Source organism: Varroa destructor, unplaced genomic scaffold, assembly GCF_002443255.2.
Source record: "Varroa destructor unplaced genomic scaffold, Vdes_3.0 BEIS01000001.1, whole genome shotgun sequence".
Lineage (NCBI taxonomy): Eukaryota > Metazoa > Arthropoda > Arachnida > Mesostigmata > Varroidae > Varroa > Varroa destructor.
Genome location: NW_019211454.1, coordinates 13,506,082 through 13,534,029, shown reverse-complemented (window position 1 = coordinate 13,534,029; position 27,948 = coordinate 13,506,082). Strand labels below are relative to the sequence as shown.

Genomic DNA, 27,948 nt, shown 5'->3' with positions numbered 1-27,948 from the left:
GAGAAAAAATTATTATTAACGTTACAAACATGTTTAACGGTACCATCGCCTACGTTCAAGTTCAGGTTATCGCTTCGTATCAGCTCCTATCATGCGAGCGCTAAGCATCTACTGAGTACGTCTGAATGTACAATTGTACCACCTGAACGACCACTAACGTAAAACCGTTACAGTTAACTTTGTTTTTAAGCAAGTATAATAAGTATATGTGTGCCCTTACTGAGAGGACGACTTGAGAGGATATTCCTATGGCAAATATCATAGATTTAACGCAATACGTTAGTGGAGCGTCAGGCGCCTTTAATTGAACTCTTGATTCTGCACCGGATGTAAGTGCCACACCCCACGGCAATGATTCATTTATTTGAATACGTGCTCGAATTTCTTAAATCGGCCATTTATTATTATATCATTCATCGTATCTAATTAAATACGTGATCTTGGTAGCAGTATCAATTATAGCTATGCCGTTTCAAGCAGAACGATCGTCGGCGAAATCTGAGAATTGCTATCTGCGTTCACTTCTTCGTGATTAGACATATTTGCAAGTGAAATAGTTTGTAAGTGCCCGACAAAAACAGAAAAATTAACGTTCGATTAGTAAGACAATTTACGGCACGATCGGCACTCGACCATAGAAACAACGCGACCATCGTTTTGAGCCTGCTATTCACTTAGTTCTACGTAATCGCATCCAGCGAATATTAAGCGGGTAGGTAACGCATCCCATAATCATTAGCCATACGATACTTTAAGCGCAATGATCGACTATAGGATGAGGTCGCTATCGTCGAATGACGCTGCGGCGGTAAATTCAAACGTAACGAGAGCATATAGTACGCAGGCAAGCAAGCATAGCCTCTCTCATTGGACACAGTCAGTGAGAGAACAAGAGTATTTTTATGTCAAACTTACTCCTTACAACCTTTTGTTTCTTTATTTTTTACGAAAATATCTCTTAGAAATGGCGTGGCTAAAGTTTTGCTCACGCAGCACAAGCAACAATAGCATTATGACTATTATTCGGTTCGACAATTCGAACGCGTATAGTCTTGAGGTACGAGGGCAAAGTAGCAAAACTGTAAGCTGCTGATAGGGTCAAAGAAAAGGGCAATCGGTTCCGGGCAACGCCAAAGCGATCTAGTATCTAGCAGAAAAGTGAATGAGCTGTGAGCGTTCAAGGGGAATTGATTAGGCCTGTCTTTCGCTAAACGAGGCACTTGGCTAAGTTTGTTCTTGCATTTGACTTGCCAATGATGAGTTTCTCGAAAATGTTCGTATTGTCCTGGTGCTTCTAGTAGCGGAAAACAAAATATTACCGTAACACTAGATGGCCTTAAGTATCTATAGATAATTAGTTATTTCCAAAGACTTTTTCGTCGCATTGCTTGCGCTGCCTTAAAGACCCTTTATGGTCCGGACGAGAAAAAGCTATATAGGAACCTGAACGACACGTACACAAGGTGGACACATCTTACGTGCTAGTCACAAATTGAGATATAGTGATAACTGGCAAGAATCTAATCGTGTTTCCGATAAATCTTAGCAGTGAGATCTTAAGCGGCAAAGAAAGACTTGTTCTCGTCAAGGTGCGCCCCTGCGTACACTAGCCATGTCACGGTTAATTCAAAGTTTTTTTTCCATAGAAATGCGCCGTGCCTAATTTTTTTGAGGCCAATACCCTCATCGTAAGCTAAAGAACCCTGCCACAGTTAATATACTGACTGCGTCTCATGATCATTTGTTTATTGGTTTAATTGTGTGGGCATATATATGGGCATTCGTTATTACACTGATTCAGCGAAGAGTAACGAGTGCAGTTACATGACACGGTAGATGTAATAATGTGTTGATGTGCTTTACATAATATTAACCAGGAAGGCCAAGAGCTTTTGATACGGCTCGTATCGTGCACATCTAGCCTTGTGGTTTCAAATAAGCCTATCATAAATGGTTAAATATTTTAAAAATTTTTACATATTTAGAAGTTATTCGAAATTCGTATATGGTATGCATATACTTAAAATTCGTAGGGTCACATTGATCAGTGTCGGAAGGTTCCACGATGCTTCGTTATGGCTGCTTACAGTCGTATTGCTCTATGCTGTTGGCGGGATGACGCGGCAGTAGAAACGATACCCCACGCATGTTACCGAAATATTCTTGCCAAAGATACTGCAAGCAAAGGTGAGCCTTGCTTCTCTTTTTCAGTTAGAGTTTAACAGAACAGTAAATCGTTTATCGACTCTGTAAATGAAACGAATTTCCGCAAAGTTAATACCTTCTTCCCACATATTTCGTTATGACGTTGTTAATCACCAAATTACCTATACAAAAGATGCGATTAAAATTATACGAATATAACATGTAATTCCTTGCTCCAATTGTTCTAAATACTTATTGTTGTTGTTTCGCGGCTTTTTTTCTAAGAAGCCATGCAACTTCAGGTCTTCACTATGCATCGGAGAAAGCGAACAGGGGCACATCAAGCCTAAGATTATGTACCTAATATATACTCAATCTACGTCCTTTTGTTCTTGCAGCCAAGTTCGCGTGATCGATACCCTGTGGAACATAACAAACCGTATGGTCATCATCGTGACCCAGTTTGTTGGCGGCGACCTAATCACGGCCGCAGCCAAGTCTTCTATAGGTGCGTCCAACCATACCCATTTTAGTTGGTCATTGGAATCAACAGTGGTGATAATTAGTCGTGTTGAGCCAACTACGTCAAAACTCAGAACAACACTGTATAATGTAGCGCCATTCGAACTGGTACTCGGTAAAAACGGTCATGTACTTTATGTGAATCTGTCGCATTTTACCTTCGTCCAGTTGCATACACCGCGGAGAAGAAAAGTCGCTCGCAGCGCTTAGAGAAAAGTGGTGGAGAAAAGTGTTTCTGCTTATTATATTTTTCTACTAATACAGTGGGAGCAATCTGTCAAGCTTTGCTGCGCACGGTGTTGCGTGCAGCCGTTACGAAGTTGTGGAATTTATTTTCTAGTAGTCTACTTACGTACATTGGGTATAACGTTTGACTTGAGGCTTCTCTAGAGGCCTGGAGAAACGGATCGGGTCGCAAATATACTTGCGGATGCGATACGACATCGCATTCTATTGAGTCTCGATGTAACTGCAACGGCAGTACACGAGCCGCCTGCCACATCCCATGCGAGGACCACAAAAGCGGAACAGCCTCTATCCGCTTCATCATGTCATCTTTTATAGTCTGGTGCACGCCCCAGGACGGTGATTTCGTCCAGCTGACCTAGCATGTTCGTGGCATTAAGATCTTCTTTGAGAGCTCAATGTGCCGTGACATCAATGACCAACAGATTCCAAGCACAGAGAGGGCTCTGTTGTTATTGTTGCTGGCGGCCGTGGCTCTGGATGCTATACATGAGCGTAAGTCTGCGACGCTTATGTAGCTACGCAAAGTGGAGAAGGCTGTTACACATACATTACTGCGCGAGAAAATATTATTAAAGCTGCAACGTGGCTGCTAAATAAATGCGTTGACAAAAAATTTGTACCGTATACCTTCTACAGAAAGCAAAGATACACACTAGTGGGTTGGTACAGCGGGAATATCCACATCGTTTCTACAAGCTCGATCGACAATCCGTCTAAGTGGTTGACCATATTGCGGCAAGGTTCAAATTTCATTTTACCTATTGTTTTCTTCAGGTAAATTTCATTACTACTTTAGATATCCATCCATCGGGAAAAAGGTAGCATACAGATTTTAAGTAGATACATTATGTTTTGTTTATTATACAGCAGGCCGCTGGCATCTAAGCCTAGGACGTATCAATTTGCTTCTGTGCGGTACAGTTATGTTCCATAAACCGTGTCATGGCATATTTTGTGGGATTATGACACTTATTAGTCGGTAAAAAACAAAAAAAGGCCCCAATGGTCGTAATACGGTTACTCGGATTATTCAGTGTTTCTTCGTACGCGTACGCTTCGATCCTTAGGTTAAGAGATAAAACCTTGACACTGCCTTGACATTACTTCAAGATATCCATTCTTTCTCGCTGGCATCCGTCGCAGTGACTTGCTATCGTAACCCTGAATACCTTTGAGAGCGCCCCCTAGCATAGCCGCAGGCCTAGCCTGGAATTGGTTTGCGCTGAGGATTTTGATATATATATATATATATCATGTCTTCCGGTACCCATAATCCCAAATGCACACCTCCTTATCCGCCATCGGGAGACGTGCGCGGTGGAGATCTAGCAAAGCCTGCCTTAACGCCGTTGCTGTCTAGCGCTTCTGTTTTGGCGGGGGATCGTCACTCCCGATGGGGCTTGAGCCTGGTAGAACAACGGCAATAGGCCAAGTAATGATTATAGCCCGACCCTACGTTATCCAAAAATGCTTTAATGACAGATATTGATGCAGAACGTAGATAAAATTATTACATTCGTATCTGAAATATTGACTGATGATGACCGATAATGGACGTAGAATAGTTAATTGAAGGTTGAGAAATGCCCTTGTAAAACAAAGGAGAAAGAAATTTGTCGAAGGATAGATCAGATGGATTGGGTCATAGTTGTTTAACAAAATCTGTTGCTGTTCAGATAACATTGAAGCAAGTCGTATAAAGGCCAGGCACTGAGTACAGTGGAGAGGTAATGGTTACCCAAAGTGAGGCCGTTAACGACAGACCGCTTCAAGAGAACTGATCTTGGTTATGGTACTTACCGTTAACATTCTGTAAGAGTAACTCTCCAAGTAACAAAGAGCTTACATAAAATCGAAATAGATCAAGATCTAGAACCGTACATAACCGGTGCCTTTGTACAGCCGCAGATCATACGGCTAAAATATTCACTTTGGCATCTCCATCGACAATGAAATGCAACAGATAAATAAAAACGCCAAATTAATCGATGAAGCTATAGAAGTGGCCAGACATTACATTCGACTAGAAACTAGTCGACGTCTTTGGACGGGATCTCCAGGGAGCTAATCATATCATAATTGGTCACATTCTACATAAAGCGGATTTGGCCTTCCTAGCACAGCTAAGAATGATTCTCCTATATACAGTAGTATTGCATAGCAAATTAATTAATTACTGGCCTTATTTTATATATATATATATATATATATAACACTATATAGCGCCTCTTACTTACAATGCGTATAATTGTTGTTTAACCCTGCATTTGGAATGGTTGAACAGCTTTTAAAAGATGCCAGCCATTTTGAGTTGGATATTTTTTCTTTTGACAGACATCTATTCGACGTCGAACGCTCAATTATCAACCAATAGTTTATACTAAAAGCCTGTAATGGATACTCGCAACAACCTCTCTGACTGAGCGTGTTCTATGGCGTAAGCGCAAGGGGGGATCGGACCTAGAACTAGCCGTATTCAATTCGTGTTCACAGAGCTGTAACAACGAAAATTTTAACGAAACATAGGTCTCTTTGCCGAATCTCATACGAACGGAACTGCGACTCAGTGTACATTATCAATCCTTTCGCTTGATCGAGGACGCACTGACCGGTTGCCACATCAAGTAATCTTCTCTTATCAACCCGCATATTTTATGAGGTTCTCTTTGAGCAGAAATGATAACACCTGGCCGTGATTTGATTGAGTGACAGGGAAACTATCAATCTCTGCGATTTTGATCCCGGCTAAAAAGTATATCTGCCGAGATCATTTTTCAACTTCGCTACGCTAGAAAAATACCCTGAAAATCGGACGAGAGTGTTGAAGGCTAGTTAGACCGAATTGAGTAGCGATACGTTGAGCCTTATCATTTTATGCAGCGAAATGGTGCGTCTGCAATTAGATAGTCACCTAAATCTAATTGGTTTTGTAATAGCGCCTCTGGCATGGCCCTGTATTTCCATTATACTTTTTCTATTTCTATTTTTCACGCCAGTTTTTACGACGTTTGTTGGTTATATATCACGGTTGCTGACTTGGGTCTCTTCAGTTATCTATATATATATATATATATATACATATATATATATATATATATATATATATATACCTCATATAGGTCTCATATCATATACGATAAAAATAAATCGAATCGTACAAAGCCACCGTGTTATATTATCTGAAACTTCCTAAATATAGATTCAATTTGTACTTATTAACGAATGTTTATTTAGCTAGTATTCTATGATGCTACCTTTGATTGTTGGCCTAACGCCATAACAGGGATAATCGGCCTATTACTCTGGCGTAGATTTGATCATATAGAGCCAAGATATTTAGAAATTTCAAATATGTGGCACACGCAAACGCAGTTGTAATTTAAGCCTTTGCATCTGAATAGCCTGTCAAAAATGCACGCTCTGCATAAAAACTTAAACAATGAAGGGGAAAAAGTCAGTAATAATATAAGTTGATGGAACGATGGGATCGAACATAAACTAAAACGAGTCCGCGAAGATTGGTTATACAGACCCGAGTTCTAGTAACCGACGCGGCATTTTCGAAAACTGTGATCGAATCACATGAATGTTTGCCAGGCGTAGGACAACATTTACCTTACACAGGAGTGCCAAATCGAAGCTTACGTTGCGAATTTTCCTGCATATTAGTTATCGTTCATCATGTGGAGACCAATAAGTGACTCCTAAGGATACGTAGCCCAATAAATAAGAAAATTAGCATAAATAGTTATTAAAATTGCATTTTTCGTCATAAAATATTTGTTACATATGATTACGTCGCATTATAAAATTCAGAAAATTCACGTTATCCTCTCAGGTAATCACTTTAATTCTTTGTATATATATATATATATATATATATATATATATATATATATATTTTTTTTTCATCCGAAAACCAAGACTTTGATCTGTTGCTTTAAGTAAATGGCCCCAGGTGGCTTAGGCCTAGGCACCTCTGACCTAAGCCCACCTCAATCAAGCCTTCTGCGTAAATCCACTGCTATTCTCTTCTAAAAAGGCCCGCACGTAAAAAGAGCTTATATAGTAATAAAGATTCAATATGTCTATACCAGTAACATCTACCGCAAAGGCTTCCAGACCATCAAGGCTCATCGTTGAACAATAGAACGCGCCTTGACTTTGCTATTAACATCCAATATAATTAGACAACTACTGCAAGAAGCGTAGAGAAAGCATTAAGCAGAGGGGTTTAAAGTAAAGGAAAAAAACACCCGGACAACTCTGTCCTATTAAGAGGAATATCTGCTGGAAATCATAGTACCTATTGTTGCAGACTCTTCCCCTCAACAAAGGAGCTGTTATGCTATTTTATTATATATTTAAGTCACTGTGAGCTGGGTTATTAGACTTTGAACTTCATCGACCTTTAACCGCAAAATAGTTCGCTGCAAGTGGACTCTTACCTGTCCTCCTGTTATTTCACATTGCATGTTTAAAAGGAGTTCTTTGTATGTGGCATGGGGTCAGCCTTCACCTTTAACTGGGAGCTAAAAGGAACCGGTCGAAAAAGCGCGTCGATACAGGCCGCTAGAAACAACTACCGAAAAACAATAATTCGAAGCACCTCATTTGTGCTATGTACTTCTGTCAGATCATAGTGAATTAAAGCCAGCGATCTCCAGGGCTATTCTTTCTGATAATTTTTCAGTAATGTGTCTGACAGCCAATAGGCATTCTGGATCGTAAACGCAAATCGAACTCGTTTCCGTTAACGCAGTTGCACTATTGGAGTTAGCCATATTGTTACGAGCTGATAGACTACCCTAGGCCAGGACGGAAAACCTCACTTTAAAGGGAACGGGAAGCTCGGTTTAATTCGACGGGAATTTAAGATGATTGTTCGTATAGTGAGGTGCAGCTTAATTGATTCTTGGATTTCGAAAAGAACATGCTTTTCAAACTGAGAATACTCCTCCGAGGTGTTCTATTTTCCATATCAGTTCTATAAGTTCCTCAAAGTGCGTTGAAGGGGTCCCTCTATGAATTAACTATGTAGCGTTTGCCACATATTAAGGTTATACACGTGTCTCACATAACGGTGCCACGCAGACATTTTCTCTTAGATACACAGTCACGTTGACACAGCCAAGTTCCAGTGATTCCGTTCTTTTGCATCGTACTGTCATTATCTTTGTAAAAGAGATGGCCAATGCACAGAGTGCCTAGGTACAGGGCCGAAACAATCTGGCAATTCCAGGTGGCGTCGTTTAGACGTTTAGGCATTAGACGGGAGGATTAACCAAGATGCGATCAGTACTTAGTAATTAAATAGTTACGAAACTCGCCAATTTGTATAACCTAGTTCTGCTTGCAGGTGATGTATATCAAAAATTCACGTTAGCCTATGGCAAACGAGACTGTTATTACGTTGAATCTAATGTAAGCATACGGCCAAGAACGATCACCTTCCGTTATACAATGGTCTGCCCTTATCCGACTCATTACCACGGCTGTACTATGCTGATTACCAGGAAAAGTTGCCGTTATCTTGAGAGTTATCGTTGAAATAATAGATAATTTCCATAAAATTCGACTTTATTAGCATTACATTTGTCTGCTATGGCTAAAATAGACTTGCACCCTTGATCGGGCCAGTTTGCTTGGCTTAGTTAGAAAACAGTGCAAAAAGCTTCCGTCTAAAGGTGCTCTTAGGGTTATCTGTTCTGGCTAGCTGTGAACTGTACATACCTGCTGAATCCAATGGGTAGTAAACTCTGCATGAAGACGATTTATAACGTGCTCAGTTGTCGACTTCAATTCTGTACCGGCCAGTGAAGAATGCCTTATTCTTACCTGCAGCTGATTTGCTTCGGACCGTCATGACAGAATCATCATGGGCTAATCAAAAGCCGGCAGCAGCATCACGGCCCAGCAAGATACAGACAATTGAATTTTGCATCTGTTTGGTAAACTATAGCTGTATCGCATCAGATATTTGCCCCATCTACATTGAGCCTGTATTCAAGTCGCGATTATACCGGTCTCTTTCTACATTTGAGGCCTTATCCACGCATTTTTCAGCCAAAAAGACACAAGTCTATGCTCTTACACACATCTTAAAAAATAACGACATGCTAATATGTCTGACCGGACCGCGGTATGATGGTGAGCGCATCTCGCAAATGCCCGTGAAAAATCCCATTTAAAGTTCATTCACTCCACCGTGCACATATATATATATATATATATATATATAGGTGAACGAAAACCGTTGGCTACGAGACTATGCTATGTTAATATTATACTGTGTATGAGAATGCATCATTTTCGCCACCTATACTATATCAAAAGATAAGTTGAATGAAGGTTTTTCATTTGTTGTTAAACCTAGCAGGCCTTCATGGCCTGTCGTTTCAGGAAAAACAACCAAAAACTAAGCATGTGTGACCGTCCTTGTAAGTCGTTCGTAGAAACTGGTTGGAGAGATCGCCTGTTAATAAAATGGTTCCTATTAAATGAAGCGAGAGAGACTTGCAGTTTCAATAGGAGGCAGGAGGTTAATGAATGAGACAAGACTCGCAATCAAAGCAGTGATTATTGAAATTGGTAACAGTTCTCTATAGTTCTATATATGAACATTTTAACCGGAAGCGATTAGTTTTACTCCCGAGTATGCTTTCTACGAAGATATAAAGGGCAGAGAAGTGAATCATCCTCACGTCATTGTAGATATCCATTTGTTTAGCAATTGTCTGCTGTGTGTAACACAAACACTGCTTCGGTCGATGCGGCCACGTTCTCAATCGGCCCTGCCAGGTCCGTAGGAATCCGCATCGTCACAGCAATCGCTGACCTGGTTGGATAGAGCAAACATTAAATCAAAAGAGTTATTGGCCTAACTCAAGATTGTGAATGGCCTCTTAGCCTTCCGGTGGTCCTGGCCGGTTGTGTTTTTTGCACCAGATATCTGTGCTAATACCTTGTTACTTCTCACGCATATTGTAACGAAGGAAATATAAAAATAATCACTGAATAAATATACGTCTGCGGCGATCTTGAATCAGAGCGAGCGGCTGTGAAGCGCACGTTCCAACCAGCCAACGACAGAACTGAGCCGGTCTGCTTTGATATATATATATGCACGCGCAATGTTCGCGGCAATATCAAACTTCCTAATTATGTAGATATTGTGCACATAAGATAGATAGACACGTCTATCTAGTCACGACCATGTTTATCAGCTGAACTCGAAAATGACCATTGTACAGGTGGGTCACTCTCTGTACGAAAGTGATATAAAAGAGAGGAACATTGTTGCTATCGGGACAAAAGCATTGTTATTACCGCTGGAAAAGCCCACGCGATTTTAATACTCCAGCGAAGTTAGGTATTGCTGCGTCATAAATCCAGCTATTATATGCCATTAACTTTTTGTGGCTGTTACATAATTTCGCCTGTGTCCCGGCCACGTGAATCGAATAGCCAGCAGAGACCGACTAGCTATTCTTTTACGATAAGCTATATGTATATGTAAGATGTTTTTTTTTTATCTAAACCGAGATTGTTAATAAGGACACTAATATGGTCGAAGAAAGTTATAGATTACGGTATAGAATGAACGTTTTTCCTGTTATGCTTAATTATTTTTTACGCTCGTTTTACCAACTCTCTTCGTGGGAAACCGCAAATGCTAAATATTAGTTAGGTTTTTTATCATATTTATTAACCGAACCTTGGGTTTTTCACATGAAATTGTACGACGGAACAATGACCGTTCGCTTTACCCAAAACCGGAAAAATTAACCAGTTGCATAGGACTTCGACTCTATCCAGAATCCCAAAGGGTAATTAATTAAGCGAAAGCCATTTATAGTTCAATTAAAGACAATATACAACAGCCACCTGCTTATCTCATAAGGCCTGAAGCACAACCGAAAAGTAGAATCAATAGCTTGCGCAATTATCGATTTGACGTTTTTCGTTCTGTCTTATAACGTTTTTTTTTTTTACTTTCTTGCACCTCCAGATGTGTACACTTCGTCATTACCACCACAATTGATTTTTCTTCAAGGAATATTTCTTCCCCAATTTGGCATTTCCTCGTCTCTATGTCCTATTAGGACCGAGTTCACATGACTGACAAAACGGCATTTATTTACAAAGGCACAGCTGTAGGCGCCGGTGATTAAGGCTCACTACAAAAGGAGGTGTTTTCACTGTGTGTACTTCAATGATCGCGCTGTCGGCGGAATAGCTTAATGGCGTCGAGGAAGGTGACTGTTACAATGGCGCGGCCCAATACTGCAGAAAGATCTGGAAATGTCGTTAGGAGGCAGGTAGGGACTCCTTCGTGTCGAATAAGGAAAAACAGCAGATACTCAGTCGCGAAGCGGTACTTATCTTGTCGACTCGTGCATGCTGCTGCTACTTCTTATGTTTTTTCAAGATATGGTACTGGGTAAATGGGACCATGAACGGGCGAGACAATAGAAAGGGATATCAAAAGTGTGTCTTTTTTTCGTGAAAAGAACCAAACCAGGCAAGCATCCTGTCGTCCTGTAGTTTTTTCTTGTGGATGAACGGTGTTTTGGTTTGGTCGACAGTTTCGTTCAGCTGCAGAAAATATCGGGCAGGAGTTTTGTGTAGTAATTGACTTCTTCTAAAAAGGACGTAGTTGACTAGAGGTAAAAAGTTATATGGTGGTACGCGCACGATTCTACTCTGTACGGTCGAATGGAGAAAAATACGTCGTTCTCCATTAGTTCGGTAGACCCAGACCGACAAGCACAAAACGTTTACACGTCTAAACCATTTACATCGCACTGAATCGACACGCCTTACGTACAACTCGAGAATGGGAAGTGAGGTGCTGCGATACGCTTTTTTAAACGTGATTTGAATTGATTTTAAAAGTGGGCGCGACTATATATCAAACAATGATCTCGTCTGGCTTATAGTCGTACTCTAGCACCGTTTACTGAACCGCTTTTGTTGCCCTAGACTACATCCATGAAACAAAAGTCGTGTGTAACCTGTAAGTTCTCTGCCGTTCAATGTAAAGAAATAGAGTTTCTCACTCAACAGACAAACGGTGATAACTACCAATTACAGTTGTTCGATGAAAGAGGCTAGTACATCGTTTGTGATAGTCGGCGTCGGCGGGTAGGAAAAATTCGTAGACAGCTCCTCGCCTAATAGATACAGGGGGAGCAACTAAGGCTCAACGGTGACACTGTTACGAGCCTTGAGCCTTTGTCTACGTGATCAAATCGGCAGCTTTGTCCGGCTAGCTCGTGCTTATTTCTTCGCTCGTTCCGACGTCTAAGCCGTATGCCGTAATTCGGGCTGTCATTATTGCTCTTCGCAGAAACACAAGATATCACTAAAAAGCGTTTCGAATTCACCGCCAAGGCACACGAATTTTGCAAAAAAACATCCTTGTTCCGGCGTCAGTTTAGATTTTCAGCAATAACTTCAGCGTCCCGGTCGACGTCAGACGACACTGACGGTAAAACAGTAACGGTAAGCGGCCGAATGCGTAGAGTCCAACGCTACGCAGTAAGTGAGGTGACTAGCTTAGAAAAGAGGCGCAGCAAGGCACTGAAATCGTAACACATTCTGTATGCAGAATAAAACCTTGAATTAAGTATCTCGTGTAAAAATAAAAGGCACAATAACTTATCTAATTTTATGTAGTTTATATATAAGACAATGTTGTAGCACTAGTACTAGATACGAGAAACAATAGTCTCGCAATAGTATTCGCTCTTAGGTAAATGGTGAGCTTTCACGACACATATATCGAGGGGGTTCTAACGATTCTTGTAATCTGTGCTATCACATATACTTTCATAGAGTGGTAGATATGTCAAGTAGATATTTCCCAATTCATATAGGCTGACACACGCTATGTTACTGGATTGCGGCAACTCTAGGGACGCACGGCATTCACTAATACAGGTTCCGTGCAAGCTATTTCATATCGAACTCAGTTAATCTTTGCAGTAAAACTGTGTCATATAATGAGGCTCGGCCAAAGAAAAAAACGGGATCAATGCGGTCGGCTTGCTAGCACTAAAAAAGTAAAGAAAAAAAAAACAAGCAAAAAAACAAGGCGCACCTGTCATACGTCGGTTAAATAGAGGTCGCATATGATGCTCCGTCCCCACTGGTTTTAGCGTGCATCAACTGGTAAAGCTTATAGCGTGTACTAATCGATCACGTGCTAATTAAGCGAGCTATTTAGCTCGACGAACAAGGCATTTTTGCATTATCGCTGGAACACCCCTGTTGGAAACGAGAGGATTGCCTACGGCAATTCAGAAACATGTCGACGTTGGTTCAGTAGACAGATACTGTGACAACTCCTTAATCAGCACCTGCGTGCCAGGCCAATATATAAAGCGTATGGTAAAATTAATTTTTAACAAGCGGTACATCTCGATGCTGCTACATATCAAAAGTTACCGAAGGCTTACTGCGTTGAAGTGCTACAATGTTCGATAAGGACAGTTGAACACTATTGAAATTGGCACTAGACTCAGCGCGATATAGCCGCTATGTTCATAACGAACCACTTTGCCTAATAGTTTTGCCTGGTTATAAACTTAAACTTAGTTTAATAGCATTTCATTGCAGTTATTCATTTTAAATCTTTTGCTATTTAAGAGCCCGTTAGGAAGCCAGATCAAAATAGAATCTTATTAATTAATCAGTTCGAGTGTGCACTTAATGGCGCACCTCCATGTCGTTCTTTTCAATATCCTGAACTGGTTTCAACGTGTAGTTGCATATACAATGAGTTGTACATAGCCGATTCTTCGGACCCGAAACAAGGCTAGTAAGCAATTTTGGGTAAATGCCCGCTTCCACCCTAGAAAAATGTACCACTTTTTCACAACTTTGAAAAACAATTGCTGCGAAATTCTACTATCTGGTCAATATGCTCGTACCTACACGTAACTACGTCCCAAACCCATATCCGTTTCTACCAGTAATTGCCAGGTTGGATTGACGGCTTCACGGGCTTCATAACAAAACAAGGTGCAAGCCAGCGGACCTAGCCTCCGCCAAGCGAAAGAATCCGCTGTGATACGGCTGGATCTGTGCCTAGGTCTCAGCATCGCTGTAGGCCGTTTGATGCAGCGCCCTATAGGCATTTGTGCGGTAAACCTGACTGACTCTAGTTGTAGCTGAATGTTAGTCGAGGAAAGGCCATATAGTCAGGACACTATCCAATGTATGAGCCTATACGAGATAAGCTATTTTTGTTGCTTGATCTATTTGTGTGCACATGTAGTCTGTTCATATTCGCTGCTGTCAATCACGAAACGCCTATGATCGATTTACGCTAGGCTGTCTAATTTATTATTGGCATGGACTGACGATCCTGGTTTGCATGACAGCCTCCTCCATCCTGCCGAAAACACATCGAAATCTATGGGAGTTTGTTGAAACTATACCCGAAACGCTAATACTAAATGGAGCGGTTTTCATTTAATTTCACCGCAGCATGGTGCACGCGTGGCTCAATGTCCTGTACCTGCCTTTGCGGGATCAGAAAGATACACATCGAAAGAATTAGCCTAAAAATTCCCGGTACGCCATTTCGGGTCGCTGGTCAGATTAGCTAAAAAGATCTCCAGTTAAATGTCAAGTTGTTAAGTGAAGAGATGGGTGAGCAGATCAAGCAGACAGGAAGAGGGTGTAGGGTAATTGACTTGAAAGCCTTTCGTTCTTCATAGTGTATCCCTTAACACCGAATCCCCAGCGAGCATCGGTGACAATTTCGCTAGCTTTGTCGTTACTGAATGTGTTGGCAAGGTTCCGTTGGTTTTCCAGTCCTTTATTGCAATGTATTAGATTGCACACAAATCGTGGTCACAGGATAATGATGATCATCACCACCGACATAGAGATCTTAACGATTGAAAAGATGACAATATCTTGCACGAACTGTGGCACAGGATATCGCTCAGACCCTATCCTGCTGCCCTGAGCGGTGTCTGTACGTGTGGCTCGTCGACAGCCATTTGTATAGGGAATATGTATGTTACAGTGTTGTCCATGAGAGATTGCCGCCTCTTGAGCACTATGGCATCATTTTACATTTTTTCAAAAATATTTTTACGTTGTTCCTGCTTCAGGACGATATTTGTCAAACGTATTACTTGTGTCTATTATCGAACTGCTCGACTTTATGTATTGAATTAAGCATGAATCAAAGAAACATGTCAGTGTATTTCTTTCATAAGCGTAACGGTCCTGATTAGTTTTCTTTCATTTAACCCTCCGTCTCGCAAAGGAGAGATTGGCTGGACAGGCGTTCGTGAAAGGGTCATCAGAGGAGCTGGGTCGGGGCGATACAACGGAGCGGCTGTAAGATGCTCCTGGATGTGGGTCCTGGCCCGTATTAGTAATTGAGACATAAAGCGTGTTGTTAGTTATTCAGCATATCATTCAGTATGTCAGCACAAGTATTTTAGCCCTAAAAGAAAATAAGCTTTCCCCATTGGTATCACTAGGCGCATTTGCAAGCTTTCAGCGATTAAAGTAGAAACCTTTATTATTTCCCGTTGGTAACGGCAATCGCTTTTGATTTTAAACATGCTCATTGATGGTGTTACAGGCTTCTTCCAGCCGGTCCCGCTGTTTATGATATGTGGGAAATTTGAAAAAAAAAAAATGGAAAATAAACCCTCAGCTTATGATAACAGCTATTCCATTGGGACTTCATTATTTGTCGTGCATGAACACAAGACAAATAACGACATAGTCTGCTTTGTGCGGACGTCATGAGATAGTCTTTACGTGTTTATTTTGTACAGATTTTATATTTACATATGTATACATTTGTATGCATATATATAGAAAGGCGCCCTGTAATAATAGAGGCAATAAGTAAAAGGTTACAATAATCATAACGGTATTAAATATTTCGAATGGCTAACATTGTCACTTGCGGTAAGGGCTTTATGATTTTTCATTTCACGGTAACAGTCGGCTTTCACAGCATTTTCTCCTTGTGTTTGCATGACTATGCTAAGCAAGCGTAACGGCCGCGCTTGTCACGCCAATAACTGTGTCCAAGTTTGAGCGTGCATTTCCGCCCTTGTTTCCTTTTTTTAGTTTTATATGGAAACGACGATAGCATAGGAAATCAGCTGATGTTCATAAGGACCACAACGGAACGGTGTTTACAAGAAGTAAACATTTACCCTGGCTAACGAACCTTGCCGTATTCGGTGGCACCTTAGAAATTCCGCTGGGGCATCGTATCTCATTTTAAGACATATGCGCTTCAGCTCTTTGATGCGTTTTTGTAATAACCTTTCAAATCTATTTTTGACGAACAGTAAATAACTAGGAGCGTTTGTCTGTGATACGAATATCAGGTTTTTTGTTTGCCCTAAGCATGTGGGTAGTGGTGACCTCAAACTAATAGATTCCATTATTTTAGGTGCTAGTGACTGCTTCACGGGAATATCTCAAGCAAAAAAATTTACCGAGTTTGGCTTCCAAAATGTATGAAAATTACGCCTATATTTTCTAGGTTACAATATTGTGAATGGGTAATTGAACAAAAAAAAAAAACGCTACTCCTCTCAGTCAAGTGCTCGGTCGGACAAACTGTTATCCCACGAACCTTTTCCTGCGAACTAAACGACTGTAGATACAATATCATGGCCATATATGAGCGTTTCATTGTTGTTCCATACCTCCATTTATAACGAAATAAAAACTGTAATCTGATTTTGGAAAGCTGCTTATCCGATTTGCAAGAACTGGGTCAATATGGCTATTTGACATTAATTGAATCTGATGCACTTCCGGAAGTCAGTACTGAACTGCAGAATAGTGACAGAGCACATCAGACGGGCACAAGCGTGCGAAGCACACATAAAAAAAAAAAAGGCAAAAAACGCACATTGATAAATGGTAAAAGCTCAGCGACAGTCTTTGTACCTTCATTTTTTATGTTACTACTCTGTTTCGCGTGCTTCGTGTTAGAAATGTGAGCTTTTATTGATTACTACTACTACTACTACTACTACTACTACCGGTACGACAGAAACTATACTTGAAACACAATGTAATATGCTCTCAGTAACTTCGTTAGGGGTTAAAAGTTCTTGGTGAAAGTTCTACGAATAAATTCAGCAGAGCTGGAATAGGAACTTTTTCGAATATATGAGTTGGTTTCGATTGACAGAGGTATTAATAACGTTAGCATTATATAGATATTACAGACGTACCATTTACGTAATAAACAATGCTTTATTTGTGCGTCTCTCTCTTTCAGTGGACCGACGTCGAGCTCACGTATTGTGGGGAATCATGGCCGCAGCAAATTCACTGGAACCCCGAACAGCTGCGATGTGTTGTCTCACAACCTCATAAAACCATCTATTATATCGCAGTAACTGTAACATTATTTTTTCTACCAGTCCTCATCATGGCGATCTCGTATTCGATGATCGTCTATTTTCTTTGGCGAGGCCGGCCAGATATTACGCTCAATTCAAACGGTAATTCAACAGCCGCAACGATACATTACCGTGCACGTAAACGGGTAAGTATATGTACTGCAAGAGCTGAGTGACCAGCGTGTTTGTTTGTTTGTTTGCTAATCTTAGCGACAAGTTCAAAATGGCCTAAGTTGAAATTCGAGCATGCGTACACATATTTCGTTTTGCGCTAGCCAGGTAACGTAACGCCTAACAGCTGTTCCGGAAGTGAAGACTTTAGTATATGCCAGCCTATGCTTTCATCATCGTAGGCGGCGATGGTGATTTTCAGTGCCCTGATTTTTGCTCGTTTAGCCTGAGCGTCGCGTTCTCTGCAAGCTCTCTCCTTTCGATCCTAAGCCTTACTATTTTCCTCTTTTGTCTACTGATCTCAAGCGCGATTCTTTCAATCTATATTGGCATACTAGGTAGAGCGTGTTAATCGCATGACTGGAACGGCTCAAAGGGAAGGATGATGAAATGACCGTTCCTGCAAGTCATGGTTTCGAAGCAATATCAAACATATTCCGAACCATGGCCCAAGCTGACAAAGGGGTCCAGGGTTTAGTGGGTGAGAGTCCCACAGTACCGGACAACACACAATTCAGTGATGTCCCGCCTGCGTAATGCATTTGCCCTTAACCTCAAAAAAAAAAATAAAAAAAGGTGGTGCGTGTAGGATACGGGAGCTTCTGCTGCCAGAGAATATAGCTTGCAGAACTGTTACGGACCTTACATACATGGCAATCGCATTGATCCTGCCTTACTTCTGGAACTTCTCTATCGTGAGCTCCACATGCTTAAAAATCAGGAACGACGAAATACCGATGAGCTTCCGTTACGTCTACGTATACAGTTAGTACGAGTAACAGTCTTTTAATTATATCGACGCCAGTATCTGGTGTAGAAGCGGTATCTATTAAACAACAGAATGTAAAATATATAGTCTTTCCCGGTCTGAACTTTGTGCACTGAAGGTTTCCATGAATCGTTATTATCGGATGCTGTGGTCTATTTTTGTGAATATGAATACTAGGCTGTAGCCTCATTAACATCTCGAGACGTACTATTATCACTAGATGAAAGGTCGACGAAGTTGGCAACCTGCCTTAACTGATAGTACGGTTATTTTTAAGGCATATTGTTTTGTTAAGTATTTGTTGTTTGTTACATGAACGGCGTAATGTATTTATAACAATTAATCAGCGCGTCAGTTTCCTTACTAGCTTAAATAAGCAACCGGCATGACACGTATTTTTTACTACTTTCTTAAATCCTAAAACTTACAACCCTACTTAATACATTAATTGGCAATGATAATCGCTGTCGAGTCGTCCAACTCGGTAATAAACAGATGCTGTTTCCGCCCGGCCGAGCTTGTACCTTCCAGCACTTAGGTTTGACAGCGTTATTAAAAAGCTCGCAGGACGTGAACTAGTGTGAGATTTAGCGGTCCAATGCGTCTTGAAATGGGGCACTCTGCGTGAATAGAAGCTTTTAGCTATAGCGAAAGGATAACTCTCTTTCAGGCAGCTTTTTTAGGGCCTTTTCGAGTCAGCTAGTTCGCTTTAGGTGGCGGCATTTAAAAGCACCTCGACGAAACCCGAAGTACGTGGCGCTTCGATGCATCGGACGGTCTCGGTGTTGCCAGGATCACCGTCGGTGTGCCATCATAGCTGGTGGCTTTCCTTTTTTTTGTGCCCAAAAGGAAACCATCTACTCCTAAACTCGCTCTTGATGCTACCATAATAGCTATTGTCGTCGTGTTGTTATCATCAAGCAGTAATCTCACGGCAACGTTACTTTTGACTCTGTCGCTGTTGTGTACCATTCTATTTGTTTCGCTTCGAGCTTTATTCAGAACAGGATGAAATAGGACGCAACGGCACAACGAGGACTAATTAGTTTGACAGAGCCATCTGACGGACCTCTTGCCCCTGACACAGCTGAAATGACATTTTCGCTAAAGCGGCTACCCTTCGCCTAAAACGCCACGTCTTTGTAATTGTGCATTTTTTTTCGTTGCTTTTGTCTGCCATATTTTTTTTGGATAGTCGCAAACACTCGTTCGCAAATGAGGACGGAACGAGTGCAGCGTTGGAACGAAATGGCGTAGTGAAATTTAAACGCACCCGCAAGTATGGATCCAACAATGTGGAACAGAGTGTAGCATTGCAAACTTAACTCGGAGACGTTTCTAAAAGCAGTTTCAGGATCTTGAAAAAAAAACTCCTTCAAGCGGCTACGTCGAGCCGATTTAAACGGCAATCGTTTTCAACAAATTATTTGTGAATAAAATGAAAAAAGCGTTGTTTATCCAGTAGACGAAATTGGCTGGATATTAAGTCAATACTATTTGACGAAATTCAGTCGAACCTACAAGTTCCAATAAGACTTTAACAGAAACTTTACAAGAATAATAATAATAATATCGTTATTAAAAATCCGTGCGATCCTCCTCGTAGTGTATCGTGTGCCTTTAAGAAAACCTGTATCGTTAACAACCCTACAGGGAAGCTTATTTCTAAAGCTATTCGTAGCTAACTGGATGCTAGACCTTATAAGCCAAAAACTTGGCACTAGACAATCTTGCCTGATGTTGGTCGCACATATTTTCTTATTTGACAGTTCGGCCTGACTTTGCTGCTTCGTTCGATTTTGCCTTAAAGCAGGCTGTCTACCTATTCAGAAAGATATTTTCTCCGCTCTCATATCCTTCGTTAAAGACCCTTCGACTCGAAAATAGAGCTTCTAAAGATAGTACGTGTCTGAAGCAAATAGAAGTCGGGCTGCGTTCGCATCTGTGATTGACATTAACGGTTAGACATTAGCCTAACGATTAGCCTGAATTACGTCTACGCTAACGGTGAGATCCAAAGTCGCCTGACTCACATCCACCAGGCAAATTAATTATTGATTTTCCGTAAAATGAGCGAGAGGGCGCAAAACTTCTGTTTTTCGGTAGGAAGAGCAGTGTGGCCTAATGCTCTTTTAAGACTCTGGCTGGGTATCGGCAGTCTTATGCATTTCCGCTAGGCATTACACCAGTCACAGTCAGTGGTCAAGGCAAGATTGTGACATAATAATGCTCGCTTGTTTCAGTGGTTCTTTTCTCCCATAAGTGTGTAACTGAACGGCGTTGTTGGTGGATCAGTACACTAATCAGATAAACGTCACTTACAACAAGGTTCGATGAAAATTCGATGGCTCATTTGAGCTTAAAAGAAAAAAAAATCAACACAGATGCTACGGGATTCTACTCACTTTTGGCAATATATCTATGAAACGTTTGCCAAGTGGTGCAATTTAGCTAGTAGATATTCCAGTCGTTTAGGAACTTAGAAGTGAGAACCAGTTAAGAAGAGATGAGTTCAGAAGGCCAAATATATTTTACTCTCGAGAACCAATGCTCGCTGGCAGAGTTTTTATTCCCTGAAGACCGAAGGGCTGCGAAAATTCAGCGAGTACTAATGAAGTCATTCGTCAAGGAGGTCTTGAGTGAAAGCACAAAGGTAATGAAAACTGGAATGCCCAGGCCGGCTAGAAATGTGTGGGGTGTATGTTAAGTGAAATTTGCAGAATTTTAGTAACAATGATTTTTTGTTAAACAAAAAAAAACCCGCCTGGAGTGTACGGTCGCTAGGGGCGAAGCATATGCTAGTATCTACCCCTAGACAGAGAAGGACCAGGCAAGGGAATGGCGTCACTACGGAGAAGAATTACGGTAGGTGTAGTTTCCAACGTAAGGCCACTTACAAATGTTCTTTTGCTTTATATTTAACCCGGCTCTGCATTTATTAAACGGTCCCGAGAAATAGTGAATTTGGACCGTTCAGCTGCGGACGTAAAAAAGCATTTCAGCATTTTTTTTCCTGGTCCTAGTTTATGATGAACACATAAGAGTATCGAATATTTAGTTATGGCCAGATAATCCAACTGCATGTTGCATGTGGATCTCGAATATAGGGGCAAGGGCAAGCTGGAAAGGGCTAAATTATCAAACGTAGGATTTTTATGCCATCGCTATTAATCCTACTGTGATAGACTGGCGTAAGCTCTTTTAGCATGTTAGCTCGGCTGAGGGACAGTTTACAAACAACTTTACCCCTTTTTATTTACACGTACTCCTTTGTGAATATAGTTAAGGTATACCAACATTTTGCCCAAAATGTAATCTAAGCACTCGTAGGAATTCATTGTTGCATTAAAGAGTAAGGTGTCAACATTTGTAATACTAAAAGTGCATTGACTCTCAAGTCAAGGCTGCACCACTTAACGATAATGATGATTCGTATACTAGCAGCGCGGATAAGGCGGGCCTCTTGGCGCACATCTTCGAATCTATCTACAGTCATTTAGACAGTGGATATCATCAGTATTTCGGTCGGAACACTGAACATTTTCTCTGTAATGTTAGCTCGTGGCCGGACGTTAGTTATCAAAGGCCCTTTCACGCAAAAGAGTGCGGTCAAGCCTCTAATACGCTTCTATCAATCATTTCCTCTGAACTGCGCCGCGCTGACTGAGCCGTTATGGTTCATGTTTGCGCGAAGCTTCGAAGATGGCTCCATACCACAGGTGTTAAGGGAACCAGTTGTCATTCGCGTGTCACATACATAAAATAGTATTAGCTAAAATGTTGTTCCCTAACATCAGTCCCTCTCTATACTAGTTTGCTACTCAACCTCCCTCTGTGATCAGGCGCGCGATCATAAGCGCTTTTTCCAAGCTTGACCCTTGTCATTTTAAGGTCCCTTGTAAGTCTCGCATGGGTTTGCTAACGTGTGTGCTGTATGTGCCTCAAAATTTATTTACGAAAGCACAAACTTTTACATGGAATGCAGACAAACGACGTAAACATTGGCAGCTCCGCCCTAGGCCTTTACAGCAAGATCACCCCACCAGAGGCGACAGATTGCATATTTTGCATTAACGCGTTGCAAAAAACTGATATTATACCTGTAGAAGTATACTACCTATAAAACCTATGGTCTACTCATGAGAAAGCTATTGAAGTTCCATTCTTTAAAGATCGTGAAGTCAGCTGGAGTGTCTATATAAGATTACAAGTAAATGCCGGCGAAACGACGACATAAAGTGACATTATGTTTTCCGGTCTTTTATAAACTAAGATGGCAAAATGTATCTAAAGTTAAGTAAGAGTCTGGTTATACCAAAATTGATGTTCTGGGATCATGTTTGGTCGCTTTTCGTTCAAACAGACATTGCTCCTCTACTAATTCAACTGGGCTTTTTAAAAAAATCAAGATATTGTATATTATATACACTGTTGATATACTTCCAAGTAACCAAGACTAGCGCAATACTAGCTACAAGATACTGCAACTGCTTCTAAATAGCGGCAAGATCATCGACTGTTTTAGTTGTAACTAAACAAGTCATCCAGCCGAGCCTCAATGAAACCCATCAAAGGAATAAGACGACGCTGCCATAGCCGACGACGTTGTCGAAAAGGACCGTTCTTCTCATGGAGGACGTTCCGCCGGGCTCCCGAATGCAATATTCGTAAGGCTTTCCCTGAGCTCGCTTTATCATTGAAAGACGTTTGCATTGTACTGTACCAAATATCGAACGTGAAGCTGTCAAAAGCCAATTTGGGCCAAGGATAGTCAGTCGGCTTATATAACATGCTTTCTAGGCATATGGCAGTAGCTCGACCTCTATAGGCTTAGGTCTTGAACTATCATTATATCGCCTATCATTTTTATGTTATTTTCGAAATTTAGTCCGACGTGCTTTAGGCACAGCAGACTTACCCCACTGCCAACTAACTATTCCATCAGTGTACATACATCCAATTGCAGTAATGTACAGCAATGACAGTTGAACATATCAGTGGGGCATACGTATACATAATTCGTACTACAGATTCAGACCATACATATTTGCGGAACCGCGCTTTTCGATCATATCATAATGAATCGAAATTTCGACAAAAATTTTGATTAATCATACTTGATTTTCAGCATTTAAAAGAAATTACTTTAAAACTTTCCTGAAAGGTTAAAGTTATCTATGTAAAGCTGAAATCTTGTTTTTCATTTTTAAATCGACCCAAATCCAAACGATTAAAAAAAAAAAAAAAAAAACCTGTCATTCGTTTGACATGACTCGGTATCTTGGTGGGTTTGAAAGGCAGCCAATTTCCGCTTACATCATACCGGTGCTTGAAGTAGCAAACGTTACCTATTACACAGGTTTGGTAGCAAGGAACTGAGTGCTGATGCGTGTTTTCGAAAATACTGGGTATTTTCAGTTGACAAAGCCGCCCTTGTTGGGTGGTATATTCACTGACAAAAGCGCTTTTTGTATGAGAGAAAACAGAATTTATTTCCGTTGGGCGATTGTAGTGGTTAGGCAACGCCTCTTATCGTCGAATCCAGTCGAGCTAGCTATAACTGTGTTCTCCACTACAATCTGCTGAGGCAGTCGGTCTCTGGGGCTGGATATACACCAAATCGCCGAAGATGTGTATCACTCTTACTGCGCCGGTATAAAATGCGTCAATAATAGTTACGTTAAGCGTTTCCTGTGATATCAACTTGTGATCTATCTAAAAAATCTACGATATTTCAAGTCCTATTAAGACACCCGATCGCGTCGAAGACAACGTTGAATAACAACAATACTGCCCACGAGTAAAGCTTGTTTCAGCACTTCAGCATTTCCATTGGCGTTTCGAGGGCATAAAATAAAAGATCCGAACTTATACTTTAAACCAATACTTTTTTTTTTACCATGACGAAAAGTTTTTAAGTAGTTATATTTTGAAGTTTAAAAACTTCAGCATAATTATTTAATTATTAAAATGTTATTTTATTATCTAAATTTCAAGGATTATTATTAACACGCATTCTAAGAAATCGACTCGCGAAAATCAATAATTGTCATCATTTGAACAATAAAATAGAATTTTAATTATTTTATAATAAAGTTATACTTTACCCGTCAGGCAAAGTACGCGTGCATACGGTCCATATGGTGAAATAATTATTAGCGCCGCATGTTCCAGTTTAGGAAAAAAATTTCCTTTACAGGAGTTTTCCCTTCCAAAGATCGCGTTCCAGTTTTGACCTACGTGTCTACACGCTGTCAACATAAGTGGTTGGTTTTTTTTGGTATACATACAACATAAGTGGTCATTTTTGGCTAATGAACGCCAGCAGCAGACCGATCCAGCTGATTAAAACGGGATCGGGATCAGGTTGAGCCAAGCGACCTTGAGTTGGAGATCCCCGCGCGATTGTATAAGCACACATAGCAACACCGTTAGGCTTCCAGAACTATATACGAGAGGATAGATATGGACACAGAGAATCGTAGCGCTGCAAAGAAATTACAATTGAGTCTTAGACACTATTATATTATCGTGACCCTAGTTATGAGTTCACAAAGGAACGCAAACTATCCTGTTTTACGTTCGAACGTACCTACAAACTGCATTGCTAAGGGGTTATAAAGCTGGCGTTATAAAATAAACTGCTATTGGCTGCGACGCAACACTATCATTATCTAACGTAAGTTTACAAAATTCTCCTTAAAGCATATATCTACTTTAACGATTACGCAAGCAAACAGATAATGATATAGATGCAATATGTGCTATATCATAACAGCGACTTTCCTACCCCTCGTTCTTATTCCGTGGCCTTATTACCAGGTATGGTAAGGTTCGGAATTCTCTCTTAGAAATCAAATGGATATTTCCTTCACGCCTATGAACCACATTTACATTTTCCGATTACTTTTTGCGGGTCGCCTCCTTTTCCCCCTTCTCTTCCAACTATCTTCTCCCCTACCTTTTCGGCGCTTTCTGGCTGTTCCCCTTATGACAGCTACAGTGGAGCTATTCTGATGAAATGCCGTGGCGGCTTTGTGACAGCAGTGAAATCGCCTGTCAAATCGAGCTTCGTTCTCGGGGAAAACAGGGCATGGCCTGCCCGCTCCCTCCACTATTGAAGAGCAGAACAAGCAAAAGGTTTCTATATCCGTTCGGATCGGAGACGGCACAGGGCAACATGAGCGCGGTGGTACAACAGTTATTGGGTATTTTAGCCCTGCAAAAAGCACAGACAAATGTCTTGGCCACCACTTGGCAAAGGCCGCATATAAGGCCGTCAGGAAAAGCTCGAGAATCCAGTTTTCTTTGATACACACCGGCCGCTTACTTAGAAAAAGACTTTCAAAAGACTGACGTAGGACTGCAGGAGTACTCTGTGAAGCATCAAGGAAGATACCACGATTACGTAACGATAATGCCCAGCACTGCTTGTAACATGGGTCACGAAGCGATCTTTGACAAGCCGCAGGAGGGCTTCACATGAATCGTTTCACGCTCCATAGAATATACGAACGTTATCTGTGTAGAAACGTTGGAAAGTCAGTTCCTCAGGTGAATCACAAGCAACAGATCAGGGTACTCTAGATGTTACTTACTTCGGCATCAATGTTGGAGCAAAGTCAATCAACGTGTTCAAAAAAATCATTTGCTTAAGACTATTTTCGTGCAAGGTCAAGAAGGATTTCAAAAGCACGTATGAGGCAAGATATCTCTTGATATCGGTGATAAAACAAGATCGGGCTTTTCGAATGTTCTTAGGTAGCTACTTAGACGAAGCTAATGAACCAAGCTAATCAGAAAGAGAATGCTTATCATCATTATCTGCGCCAGTATCCGAATACACCGGAAAAAACTACACTGACCTAGCGAATATATACTATATACTTAAGTAGATGTTTGTACAGCTCAAATAACCATTAGACAAGCTTTCGAGTTGTTGTCCTGTTAAAGATTGGATTATAGTTCACTCAGGATGCTGGCTTAAAGGTATCATACTTTTACTTAATCCGTAAGGATAAAATGTATCCATGTGCCAATGCAACAAATCTCGAATTTTCATCGAACTAAATAACACTTTGCGTCTAATTACGACGACTTCTTTCCCGCCTTTCCTTCAGGTCTATGTTTAATAGACTTTAGGTCCCTAGACATCGTCGCCCACTTCATGAATTCTAGCTAGGTACACATATGACGTGTAGCCTTGCAATTTTGTCTATATTTTCTCGGAAGAGCTATTGGCTCATAACAATTTTTGATCAAGTGCCGGCTTTCCTCCCTCGATTCCATAGTACAGAGAATTTTGCACGAATACCCAATGCGACCCCACGCTGGCATAAGGCCGATAATTTAGCGATGTATCTGTACAAAACCAGTATTATTATCACGCAAACGCTGCGAAATTAATATATTAACGCGATGAAAGGCATGTTTCATGCCTAGCGTTAAATTGACCAAGTAATTCACGATGTGTTGTTTCTCCTTCGATCTCCTCTCGGCGTTGAGCTATTGCAGGTGGTGAAGATGGCGTGCGTCGTGCTTGGCGCGTTCATCATTTGCTGGTGTCCTTTTCAAGTGATGGTTCTTTTCACGAGGCTGCAGGAAGACAAGCCGGTGCGTATGATAAAACAGTGAATTAATTATTATCAAAATACACAGGTATTTTGTGTTTGTATCTGCTTATGCATGATCTTTAATATGATATCCCTGGACCTGCCCATTTAATAATACAGAAAAGGACAGTATTCTAAATCCAAGTCATATTAACGCTTAGTTTGTTAGTTTTTATTAATGTTGTTCTATTGTCTGCTACATGCCGAAATAGTATACTGCATAACGTTGCATATTCTCTTCGTTATCCAAGAACACATATCCATACAACGTATTTGGATTTAACTGTATTCTTGCGGAAGATTTACTTTCTCGTTGTAGAACCTAGGTAGCTCTTACTCCTATTTAAAGCACTGCTAAAGCTGTGCCCTCCCTTTTTTCGGGGGAACGCAGCCCAGTACATATGTCATAGCCCGAATCGTATTCACAAATAAGAACGGCTTTCCGATGTTAGGACTGTTCGCACCTGAACCTTGTCACAGGCTGGATGATAAAGTATTGCCAGTTTATCGTCTTTCTTACACTTATTGATATATAAACAAATTCATGCTTCATTAAATATAGAGGTTCTGTATGGATCACCGCCAATCTGGTTGTTCATATATTGCTTCTGTACGTTACGTAACTTTTAGTTGAGCGTGAACAATGTCTAAGCAATTGCAGGCCCTGAAACGGTCTGCAGTTTTTTAGGTTTATCTGCTGGAAAACAGCGGTCTACTTTTCAGTGTTGATAACATTTGTTCCCTCTGTTACTGCTGTAACCATAAGCTACTCGCGTTAGGGGTCTTACATTGTAACTTGCGAGGCTTTTTTAATCGTTTAATCGCCATTCGACGGTTGTGAAGCTCAAGCCAGACTTTTCGTCCATAGACAAATGAAGCCATGTTTGTTAATATCTGTATAGCTTTTTGCACCTCCGCAATTCTGTTGTTCTGTATCGAGCAAGGATTTTTATTAGTGTCAAGATGGCCCCGAGGCATCGTTGGTATACTATTATGCTTATTCCGCAAAGACCCAAATTCTACCTTGCATCTCCACCTTCTCCAACAGTCCCGGTTACATTTATATTTA

The 27,948-nt window shown here is 40.9% G+C and overlaps 1 protein-coding gene across 5 annotated transcripts in view; it reads left to right on the top strand.

Moving 5' to 3' along the window:
* The window catches only part of LOC111243096 (QRFP-like peptide receptor), a 79,997-nt gene that overhangs the window by 35,960 nt on the left and 16,089 nt on the right, over positions 1-27,948 (top strand). For all 5 annotated transcript variants that reach the window (XR_015317911.1, XR_015317905.1, XM_022788173.2 and 2 more), the window contains exons 3-4: positions 17,204-17,473; positions 26,782-26,880. Coding sequence is in view for 3 of the 5 variants with exons in the window: in XM_022788173.2 (XP_022643908.1) it covers positions 17,204-17,473; positions 26,782-26,880 (369 nt within the window). In the remaining 2 variants the exon portion in view is untranslated. The remainder of the gene's footprint in view (positions 1-17,203; positions 17,474-26,781; positions 26,881-27,948) is intronic.